The sequence below is a fragment of the Ooceraea biroi genome, chromosome 4, assembly GCF_003672135.1.
Source record: "Ooceraea biroi isolate clonal line C1 chromosome 4, Obir_v5.4, whole genome shotgun sequence".
Classification (NCBI taxonomy): domain Eukaryota; kingdom Metazoa; phylum Arthropoda; class Insecta; order Hymenoptera; family Formicidae; genus Ooceraea; species Ooceraea biroi.
This window is the reverse complement of record NC_039509.1, coordinates 9,670,113-9,682,675: the sequence shown is the minus strand read 5'-3', so window position 1 is coordinate 9,682,675 and position 12,563 is coordinate 9,670,113. Positions and strand designations below refer to the sequence as shown.

At 38.7% G+C, this 12,563-nt stretch overlaps 2 protein-coding genes across 6 annotated transcripts in view; both read right to left on the bottom strand.

Annotated features, from left to right (window-relative positions):
• LOC105282675 (disks large 1 tumor suppressor protein) overlaps window positions 1–12,563 on the bottom strand; it is a 452,432-nt gene that overhangs the window by 334,744 nt on the left and 105,125 nt on the right. The gene's annotated exons all lie outside the window — the stretch shown is intronic.
• LOC113561828 (adenylate kinase isoenzyme 1-like) lies at window positions 7,662–9,551 on the bottom strand. Its single transcript, XM_026969161.1, has one exon. It carries the CDS (start codon window positions 8,298–8,300, stop codon window positions 7,926–7,928), a length of 375 nt encoding a protein of 124 aa, XP_026824962.1. The 5' UTR covers window positions 8,301–9,551; the 3' UTR covers window positions 7,662–7,925.

Sequence of the window (12,563 nt, the reverse complement as noted above, 5' to 3'; positions counted from 1 at the left end):
CTATAAATATTGTTTCTTGTATTTTATAGAAAATCATATTTTTCTTACTGTAATGATAATGATGATCTGTTTGAATAAATATCATTGTGTTTCTACTGAATAATTATTAATATTCTATAAGAACTTAATCCATTTCATCACAACTGATAATCTCTGATAGTTTTAGGATTAGATAGTTAGATAGTTTTAGGGTTAAATCGCATCAGTGAACCCTGTTCCGACACGTGATGTATGTCGGTTGCATATGCTTGACAGTTAATGTCAAACTTGGTTGAATCGGGAGAGATTTAGGTTGCGCATGAAACAGTATCAGCATCACTTTGTTAACAATGAGCCGATAACGATTCTCGAGTTAAGGAAATATATCTCACAAGTTTACTCCATTTTATATAATGTCCAAAACAAAACGACATTGAGGTTGACCGAATCAAGTCATGTTTAATCACGTAGAACAATCTACATTCTTATAAAAATATTAAAAATGCACTAGAATCACGATGTTTGATCGTTATTAAAAGCAAATATTTCAAATTTATTCATGAAACATGACAATTATCATTACACAGTATTGAGATGAAGAGAATGCATAATTGACTGATGGAAAAAATGCACGGGATTTTATTTCGTTACATAAATTATTAAAAGTTTCAACGAATTTTGACAAACACAATGATTTGTTATTCTCATCACTACGAAAATGTTATTGAACGAATGTAATTTCATGAAACTAAGACGCGCGATTACAGTTTTGGGACTTTATATAAATTAGGTACTTTAAAGTAACATAATATTAAAGTAAATTGTATTTATACAATCACATGGATACTCACACTAACGCATACAAAGTCTGCGTTTGAATCTGCCGAAATCTTACCGGAAGCAAACATTTGAAATGTCTACTTACCTGAAACAGAAAGAAGAGAGAAAATATTTATGAGATATGGATATAGATGCACAATAATAGAATAATAATATAGAATATAAAATTTTATGTTTAACATGATATTATAAATTGGATATTCTTTGTATCGTAAAACGCTTAATAGTAAAATATTTCGGATAATAAGGTGTCAATCACGTGTCAATCAGATGTGAAATCCCGCAAGTGCTCGCTTACTTTATCCTAGGTCGAAACGTCATTGTTTTGTGAGAAAAAACACGAAAAGATATTTTCAAAAGACCGTTTACCCATCTATTATAAGGTGGAATAGAGCCTGACCTTGTTTTTTAGAAGGAAGAGATACGCGATGCCATTTATTTAAGTCGAGTACTTTCAGCGGTTGACAAAGTCCTCGGGGGCTTCATCAAATTTCTAACTTTCCTATATTCACCTTTCTCCTTACCTTTCTTCCCGCTTACCTTCATCAAAATTATGACCTCCTTGAGATTAGCTCAAGTGGGTCACTAACATTCACGAATGTTCCAGTATAAATCAAGATTGCAGTTGCCAAAACACTGTTAACTTTGGAGAACTTTGGAGTTATGTATGATATGAGAGAATGACATAAAACAATTAATAACAAATTTTTTTTATCCGCATTTCTTTATTTCATACATTAATCAAAATGCAAATTTTAGCAAAAACTTTTACACTTTTAATTGCAAATTAAAGAAATTTAAGAAAAAATGTTCTTAAATTTTTTAAGTTTAAGAAAAAAGTGAACCGGGAAGAATATTTTATTGACGTAACGTTTGAATTAATTAGAGATCTCGAACTCAAAATAATCACGCTCGCATTCCTGTCGCATGTTGCGCATAAACGAATGGAAGGGAAAATCAGAAATATCCGATTTCTTGCGTTTGTATGTCTCGCTGTTTTTCTACGCACTTTACAACGGAAATGTCTTCCATCTATCAACCAAGTCTAAAAGCGAGCACGAACGAAAGCGATGGATGAGTAGGCGAGACGGAGAATCGGCAAATCAATGTAAGCGTTTTAAACGAGATGATTTGCACTCGGCCTTTGTGCTTCACGAATTGTTATATCATCGGCATATATTGTACTTCACCTAGTTCATTGTCTTTGCCAACCAGGAAGACGACTGTCGACGTAGTGGTGACAATGACGACGCGTTTTCATGACGTAACGCACGTCATGGCTTAGTTTTTCATATTTTTCGTAACGTACAAATAAGAAAACCAGAAGCCATTTTTTTTCCATCGACCGTTTAATAATATTTAGTTGATGTTCGTAATACATCCATACAGAAAATAAAAAAAAGTCGGGATCCGGATTTAAAAATAAATTAATTAGATAATCTACAAATAAATAAACTACAGATAAATCTGCAAATCTAAAATGTTCTCTACCGTTGTTTAAAACTGAATGCACCGTTCCCTCTAATAATTCATCAATCCGACAATCCTCACGAAAGATCGTCCAGTCTTTAGCAAAGTATTTCGCTCGAGTAATAATCAAATCGTTTTTTGTGCAACGCATGATTGAGATGATAATGAAATTCGTTACGATAAAGTTAAAGTAATCTTTTGTTTTCTCGCCATGTAGTTTTATTCACGAGGTCGAAGGCACGTCTTTCTGTGTCTGGCACGGTGGAAACTTTATTCCTATCTTCTTTAAGTTTCTCTCTTTAGTCGTCGAAAGAAATTGCACGCGATGTTAAACTTTTCTCTTGTCTCTCTCTCTCTCCCCCCCCTCTCTCCCCTCTCCCCCCTCTCTCCTCCCCTCTCTCTCTCTCTCTCTTTTTTTTTCGTTGTCGATTGCAGGATGTTCTGTTAGAGAAATCAATATTCTAAGTTATGCAATAGCGACAAAGCTGATGATCCAGGTAGATGTTGTCACACGGACTTCATTCTTCTCTTTTTCTCTATAATATTTATTATTGTATATTTTATGACGCGATAGGGGAAGATGTTATTGCATAAAATGTTAGCATTGATTGACTTTACGCGGGAAAGCTTTTCACGAAATGTTTGCAAAACTGTGACGCAATGTGTGATATCACAAACATAAGGGAAAATTCTACTCACAAAAGAAAAACAGAGGGAAAGAGAGAGAAGAAGAAAGGAGGAAAAATGGAGAGAAAGACTGAAATTTCAACCGCAAACAACGCGCGAGTGCGCGCACCCCGGAATTTCCACAAGAGAGATGCTAGAATACGTATAATCACGTGCCACTGCATCTTGATGCCCTACTTCGCTTCTGTGGTGCAGTCTGCATGCGCAAACTTGAACGTATCATCGTAGATCCGCCGATAGATCACGTCCATGGGACAAAAAAGCGATCGGCATTCGTCGAGGACAGAGAGGGAAAGCGCGAGAAGGAGGGAAGCAAGAGGGAGAAAGAAGGAAACACCAGAAGATCGACGAGATTTATCTTCTCATCGAAAGGTTTGGATAGATTCATGAACCCTATCGATTGTCCGGCTAAGAAGAAACGACATAAAATATCTTTCCGCTACGCCGGCGAAAAACTCGTGTTCCACGTAATGGAAGCAGCATTTCCCCCTCTTAAGTATTATAATAAAAATACTCAAGTAATCTCATGTCTCACGTCTCACGTGTCTCGCGTGTTGCACTAGAGTGCATTTGCGAGAGAACGTCTTCAATGTTTAATCTAATCCTTCTTTCTTTTTATAGTTTCTTTTTTGTTAATATTTGTTAAAATTGCCCCGGCTGCTTGCTCGCAGCTTCCCTTCGTTCTTGTCATTTTTCGCGATACTGTCGGCATTCCTCGCATCGGGTCAGAAAGCGATGCGACTGGCCAAGATGTATGCACCGCATTGCAAGAAGCAATATTTCAGAGTTAGCCCGTCATGGCGCGGCCTGACCCTTGGGCCGGCATAAAGCACGGCTTACGACTTGCAATTTCGAAGTTTCGCAAAACAATCGGGTCGGCGAAGGGCACTCGCAACAGGAAAGTACTCGTACCGAACGCGATGAGACGAAAGTTCGGGACATTTTCGACGTGCCTCGCGTTAAAAAATCGATAAAGTTCACGAACGCTTAAGGGCCGCGGGAAGACGCTCCCGCAGACGTAAAACTCTTGACTAAGCTGAGATGGTGGGAAAGAATAATGGTCTCTTGAAGAAAGAACTATGTTTTATAGGGAAAAATTGTGACAATAAAGAGAGAAAATCCGAATTTGAGGTATACTAAAACCGACGACGAAGACAACGTATTACGCGGTTATTTTTTAAAGCTCTTGATTGTTCCACTTTTTAAACTTTTATTAGAAAAAGAACAAAAGTGAAAAAAGAAAAGAAATGCATCCTCCAAAAAGAATTATTTGTGACACGTTTCGTAATTGAAAATTGCTAAACTGATTCAAACGCGAAAGAAAGAGAGATCGGACGAGGAATGTTATTAGAAAACGAGAAACACGTAGAGGAAGTTGGCATGGCTTTGTAAGCAACGACGAAACTGTATTCACACAAAAGACCATGTGCAATCCCACGGCTGATTGAGCAAGTTTTACAAGTTCAGCCGATATCGCGAGGTCGCAATATCGCGGAAGTAGAACCACCGATGGGTGGTGGTCCTCATCCTCATCGTCATCATCGTCGTCGTCGTCGTTCTCATCATCCTTTCCATAGAAGGAAAGAGAAGGACGGAAGTCGATAGTCGTAGTAACGGCAAGAAGTTATCGTTATCGTTCGAAGGATGTATCAGTAAAACTTGGCTGCTAGACAGTTTCGAGTTTTTGAACGAACGAGTCAGTCAACTGCACAGGAAAATTTAATTCAGAATTATTTCCTGCCTCCTGTTCTTTTCGCCTGTTCCTTCCCCGGTAGAAAATCTCATTTTTGGATACGTAGTAGTGGATCGGTAAAAATCTCGGGCTAAAATCAAGACACTTGCCACCGCATCCTACAATTTGTGCTATCTTTTTCCTTTCCGTTTAGTGTTTCTATTTGTCTCCCTGATTCGAACCATCAATATACGATGCTCGTAATCCCGTCGTAATGTAATGGACACTTTGCCAAACCGACCACTAATGTAACTGAACTAGAACATGGACGCAGACAAGTTGAACTCTGCGCTAAAGAGAATAACCATTAGAAAATAAATTTCTAAGTAATGGAATGGAAGTAATGGATGGAAAACTTTTTATTAGATCAATTTTATCGTAGCTTTCTTTGAATGTAAATTTTGTTGACGTTTACTTTTTGAAATATTCGTTGAAAATTTGGAATTTGTGAGAAGCGATATGACCTCCATCGATAATTTCACTATGAGAAAATTGATTCAAAGTTCATTAAGGAGATCTAAAATATTTTCCGATAAATCGAAAACATTGTCTATACGTCGGATGCACTCTATATCGGGAACGAGAGATATCGTACCACTTTCAATTGCTCACGTTTCAGTAACATCGCTCCATTATTTTCTTTCCATCTAAATTACAGACGCTATTAGTTCAATTGCCAGAGAGAGAGAGAGCTCGGTACCTTCTTGCCGTTTATTTTTTTCTCTGTTTTGCACTTTTTCATACACTTTAATAAGCGTCATCATAACTTTTCAATTAGCGCAAATACTGCTAAATATTTTCGCCTTGCATCGCTTTCTTTTTCCTTTGTTTCTATCCCATCATAAGCAATATAACTTTTAAAAAAATACTCGTTATGTAGTCTTATAAACTTCCCGTTTAAGAATTCTTCTTTCTCAATCAAACTTCATTATTAATGTTGAAAGTATCGAGCAAACAGCTTTATATCTTTGACTACATAAGTACTTATATATATAGTCAAAATTTTATATTTATCACTTTTTGTTCTGTACCCGTATTACTGTGATTTTTGTCCATTTGTAATTACACTACAAGTGATTCCAAGTGCTGTTTTTATACATTTGATTGTGCCATCAACAATACGAGTATTGTTCTATATTTTTTTATTTAGCCTTGTTTTAGCTTGCTTGTTGTTTTTCGTGATTGATCCAAACTTTCACAAACATCCACCCGGTGAATTTCTGATTTGTAAAAAGTTATGTTTATAAAAATTATAAAAATTATCCAATTCTCATCGTATATAGAAATCTCACATATTTTTCGATCTGACAAATACCCGCTTGCAATATTTATTTCCGGTTGTTGCTATGCAGCAATTTCTCATCTAATATCGCTGCACGTGCCGTTGCGTCCAGATATAGTTGAAATCTACAATTACGTGATCATAATGCAACGGCATGAAAGCGTCTCTGAATAATCTCTAATTACAGACTTTTGCAAGCGAAATCTCTCGAATCCTGCGTTTTTGACGATATAAACCTTTGTAAATCTCACTTCTTAAGATCAAGCTTAAACGATAGCGTCATGCACGTTTTTAAAGTAACTTGCGCTTTCCATGACAGTTAGTTCGAATCGCTTCGCGAATTCGTCCACTTCCTCTTGGTTTTCATCCTTCCTTCATGACGAGTCCTTCGAATACAGAGAAACCCCTTGAATTACAATGGGAAGAAGCTCCATCCGCGTCCGCGACACAATTCCACTTAATTGCGCGTCCGCTTTGTCGGACATAGCGTCTCCTTTCTAATGTAAACCATTGTTCTCATGATGGGATAGTGGAATGTTACGGGGACGGATATAATTCGGGAACGGATCCCCAATACGTGCCGCCACTCCGTTCTCCGACATGTCGCGGCAATTTCCGCTTCATCGTCTTCGACGTTCTCTTCTCGCGGATGCGAAGAGCGCTGGGGAGAAATTCGTTTTGAGACAAGCGTGCGATCAATTCTCTGTATGTGTGTATGCGTGCATGTTTGTGGTATTCTTAATGCTTATTGAGACTACGAGAGGTGACGAGTCTTGCGCTCGACTTCATTGATAAATATTTCAGATAAATTTCTAAGAATAAAAAACGAGTTGTATATTTTCTCTACAAGTCACATACGGGGCAAGGATATAATATGATATTTATACTATAAATTATAATAATATTTATATTATAAATTATAATACTTCGAAAAATTAAGATATTATTCCAGATTTTAATCGCTGATCATCAAAACTTTACTATTATAATACAGCATTTCTAAGATACTTGATTCGTTTGGGCAAGATTGTACAGTAGAAATGGTCATTAGGATATAAAAGAAAATAATGTTTAAGATGGAAAGAGCGAATACAGATGCACTAACGTGCCGAGCGTCCATTCTTCTAAGTCTCGTGGCAATTTCCGCTTCATCGTTTTCGATGGTCTTGCTGCGGAATGAGGGGCGGAAACGAACGGAAGAAAAGGAGGAAATGGTCGAAGGAACACGAAAAACCATGTCTGGACAGGGCAGTACAGCCGCGATATTCCGCGCACGCTCCTACAAGAAATTGACAATCAGGAGTTTGTTAACTCGCGATAGGAACACGTTCCTTGTAAAGGACGTTCCCTTCGTAGCAACCGGTTGATTACACTCATACATTTCTGTATATCGATTTATTCAAACCGAAAATAATCGAGATAACCGTGAATCTGTTAATCGATATTCATGCTTCACGATGCTCCGCGTCTATCAGACGATCCACAACCGCGCATGCAGCCTCAAAGACCTTGTTTTCTTCTTCCTCGGCATCGAGAATTGTCATGACCTTCTTGTTTGGCTTGACCGCACCTGCATCTGTCTCAAAATACTTCTTTATCCGCTTACAGACGATTTCTGGCGTATCATCATCAAATCTCGCAGCTGCGGCTGCACGATCGCGCATTCTTCTCACCAGTATTAATTGTCTGGCGTCCAACTTCAATACGAGATCCGGTTGTCTCACTTCCTTATTGAACGCAATCGCCTAGATAAATATTGTTCTTTGTTAAATACGCATCATGCGTGTTAAATACGTATGTAATGATTGTTCGTATCCTTTTGTGTAAATGTTGTTTGCGGTTGGTACACACATGTACTTCAATGACAGACGAGACAGGTAATGCTAAATTTCGTGAGATCGCGCACACGCGGAATTCGGGAGCAGCGTGGAACAGTTACAAAATCACCTGTCTTCTGTCCCTGGGGAAGTCAACAACCAGGTAACCAACAGCGTTTGGCTGCGTCATCATTTTCTCCTCGACCAGCTGGACGATCACGTCCGCTGGAACGTGGCGACCCTGCCTCATAATCTCCTCAAAGCGACGACCTCTCTCGGACCCCGAATCCACCTCGGATCGCAGTATATCCGACGGTGAGATGAACTGAAAGCCATATCTCGCGGCTAGTCTTCTGCCGAGAGTAAACTTGCCCGCTCCCGGGCCACCGATCACAAAGATAATGAGACTCTCGCTTTGCTTCAGGGCGGTCGTATCCACGGGATCCTTCCGAGGAATTCCGTCGTCCTTTCTCTTGCCAAAGCAGATGCCCATTTCAGAACTCGGTCGTACGCGACACTCGAAATCTGTCTCTCCTTGGTGCTATACTTATTTCATTGCACGAGACGAGCAATGGAATTAGAAAATTATTGACTCTATTCACAGAATAATAGAATTCAAGTACGTATATCAAGTCGTCGAGAAACTTTCAAAGTAGATTTTAAACGATTTTTCTGCGTCATACATATTTTTACGACTTCGTTATCTTTGATCGTCGAGCAATACGCGTGAAGATTCGCGACTTTCGTCTTAATGAAATATTCAGTCGTTCGATATTCCGAGGAAGAGAACGAGATATTTTTTTAATACAATCCTTGCTGCTTTCAGACAAGTCAATCGTATCCTAAAAGGAGAAAAGTTGCCGACAGATACTTAGTTGATTAAATCCAGCCAAAAGCCATTTCCCACACTGCATTTTTAATGTTTATCCTTACGACTTTCCGTTACTTTCTTTCTCTCTTTCTGACAAATTCTGACAACTGTAGCTTGATGCATTCTCTGTAATCCTCTTATAATTATTCTTTTTATTTTCACGAGAGATATAGACATGAGATTTGTCGCTATAATTTGTTATTTTCAACATAATACACAGAATTATTATTTAATTGAGAGAGTAACAAACCTCACATAGGCAGAGCACATGAATCTTTACTATGAAAAATCATCGATTGGTATCCATGCAATGGTCATCAAAGAATGACCAAGACTATTATTCTGATAAGAAAGTCAGTTTAATGTTAATGTATGTAGTCAGTTTAATGTTAATGTATGTAATGATATATGTACATATCAAGTACATTATTAAATACACGTTGATAAACATGGCAACTAAAACCCTAATCTGTCACGCATCACGCTGGCAGACTCGTTAACAAGCATTATTTGTTATGTGCATGCTTTCACAGTAATGACACAGTAATGACAGAGACTACGTTATTGACACGTATAAAGTGGGTCGATGTCGCTCACAGCGAATTTGCAATGCGATGCATTATATACGCGATTATCATATGTTACTTAATCACATGTGCTGTACGTGGTATTTGCTTCGTAGTAATATTTGTAGTAATATATTACTCATGCATGCTTTAATGCAAGCTAGATCGCTTTAATAGATAACAATCGTAAAATAATATATTTTATCAGCAATTATTTTTCTTTAGTTACATACAAAGCATGCATATAAATATCGCATGAATATATTATACAGGGTGAGTCATTTAAATGTACCACCCCTAAAAACTTATTTGTTTTTAATTTGAGAACAAAATGTTTCAGACAACAGTTGTATGGCTTCGAGGGGGCAAGATGATGATATTATCAATTTAATTGTAAATGACGCCACTTTAGCGATTTCATCATGGCGGCCATTTTTTTAAATGGAAGGCGATTTTACTCTCGAAGTAAAAGTTGTAGCCGACAATGAGACGAATACAACGGTTTTTTGTTTTTTGCAATTGGACCATTTTTCAGTGAGTTACAGCGTTTCAAAATTTATAACGTCTCTCCATAGTCCGTGATAATGAGAAATAGGGAGTCCATTTTACAAAAAAAAGTTAACCTTCACATAACCTTGACAGGTGCACCCGTTCTATCTACTATCCTACTTTTAGCGCTACCCAGGAACAACGGCGTGGACGTAGTTAGGTTTCTGTTCTCTTCGGGGTGCTTGATTAACGTGAGTCCCCTAGCCTCTCGCGATTCGGGGTGCTTGATTAACGCGAGTTCCCTAGCCTCTCGCGATTCGGGGTGCTTGATTAACGCGACTCCCCTAGCCTCTCGCGATTCAGGGTGCTTGATTAACGCGAGTCCCCTAGCCTCTCGCGATTCGGGGTGCTTGATTAACGTGAGTCCCCTTGTCTCTCACGCCCACGCAAAGTCTTATTGCAAGTGTTCAAATACACCTCCATTTTCATCGATACATTGTATCACGCGTAATCGAAAATTGTTTTCGACTCTTTGCAGTGTACCGTCAGTGATACCTTGGAAAGCGCGTTTAATTCGCAGTTTCATGTCTGCCATAGTTGTTGGTTGTGTCGCAAACACCTTTTCCTTGACATAACCCCACAGGAAAAAGTCCATAGACGTGAGATCAGGAGATCTTGCTGGCCACTCATGGGTTCGACTACCCATTCCAATTCACTTTCTATGGAATTTTTCGTTGAGGTATGTGGTGATCAAGCGACTCCTATAGGCAGCAGCACCCTCTTGCTGCCACCACATCCTACGACGAGTGTAGAGATCTACATTTCGAGGAGATTTGGCAACTCATTTTGCATAAATCGCAAGTAGGTTTCCCTATTTAAATGGCCTTCGAAAAAGTGAGATCCAATTACATGGGTCCCGATAATGCCACCCCAAACATTAATCGACCATTGGTGCTGGTATTCCACGCTCCGCTGCCATTGTGGATTGTTATTAGACCAATAATGGCAACTGTGTTGGTTCAGTCCTCCTCGGTTGGTAAATGTTGCTTCATCTGTAAACAGGACGTGCATGAAGAAATATGGGTCTCTCCGATATTGATTTCTAGCCCAGTTGCAAAATTGAAGCCTACGGTTAAAGTCTCCAGCTTGGAGCTGCTGTGTCAAAACAATGTGGTAGGGGTGGAATTTTACAAATCTCAATAGTCGACTTACTGTCTTTTGTGGGATACCATGTTCGTTTTCAATATTCCTTGTCGAGATGTTCGGGTTTAGTTCAACTGCTGCCAGCGTCACCAGAATGTTATTTTCTTTTGGGCCAGTCTTTCTCCTGTTACGTTTTAAATGACCCTGTTGAGCACGGCGAAGCAATAATTTCATAGTCTTGCGCGTCGGGTGTCGTCTGTCGGGAAACCTAGCGGCATACACCCTTTGCGCTGCTTTCAAGTTGTCATTGCACAAGCCGACTATTTTTATCATATCGACTATTTCCGCTGGGCTATAATCCCCCATAATTAATAATAGAATGAATAACCGACAATTTCATTGGGAGTGTAATCAGCCATCTCAAAACCTGTCTCACCAAGAAGTAATGAGAAGCCGAATGCGGGCCACTAAAGTACACAAGACACGGACCATGGAGAGACGCTATAAACTTTGAAACGCTGTAACTCACTGAAAAATGGCCCAATTGCAAAAAACAAAAAACCGTTGTATTCGTCTCATTGTCAGCTACAACTTTTCCTTCGAGAGAAAAGTCGCCTTCCATTTAAAAAAATGACCGCCATGATGAAATCTCTAAAGTGGCGCCATCTACAATTAAATTGATAATATCATCATCTTGCCCCCTCGAAGCCATACAACTTTTGTCTGAAACATTTTGTTCTTAAATTAAAAACAAATAAGTTTTTAGGGGTGGTACATTAAAATGACTCACCCTGTATAAATAGCACAAATGTATCAATAAAATAATACAAATTATCATCCGTCGCGAAGAGATAGTCTTTAAGAGAGAGTGAATTTTATTTGACAATGCAAGATAAAAGATTAATAAAAAATTAAAGACGTTTTAATGCTTCGTCCTCTTAGTTTAATCGAGGTGATACTGCTGGAATTGTTTGTGCGATCAGTATCCAATCTATAACATCGAGCAAATAGTATTGCATCCGCGTCTCAAAGTACACGTAACAGCGGAGACACGGAAGGGTCGTGACCCTTCAATGACCGCATGCCGATTCCTCTTGGAGCGTCTCTCACCGACCACAGGCGATCCCACTGGGTGTCTCGGGAATTCCGACCAGCGGTCGCATTCTCGACGGTCGATGGGAAAGGTCGCGGCTGGTTCTCAGCACCTAAATCAATTAAATATCTCGCAATGACTCGCTCACTCCGGTCATCACTGTACAATCCTCACCTACGATCAAATAAATTTCACGTCCTCACGAAGTATTAGCAAAGGATTAAAAAAAGATTCATTCGTTTTTACGCATAATTCAATTCCATAATTTCAAAATAAATTATATTATAAAATATTCATGTAAAGTCTAGTTAATTACAAGACATTATGACATCGTGTCTATCTGCATTCGAGTTTCATTGGACGAGACATCGTGAGTAAATTTAACATTTTACTTTCATGGAAATTTTCGGAAAGAGTGATGAAAGAGGTGGTAAAAGAATGATGAAACTGTGATAGAGTGACTTTGAATCGTTCGCTCGAATATTACATGAATCATGTTAATATGTAACGCTTGAAAGCTACCAAACTCTCTCAAGGGAATATCTGTATTTAATTTACAACATTACCTGATAGCAAGTCAGATTACTAAGGTAC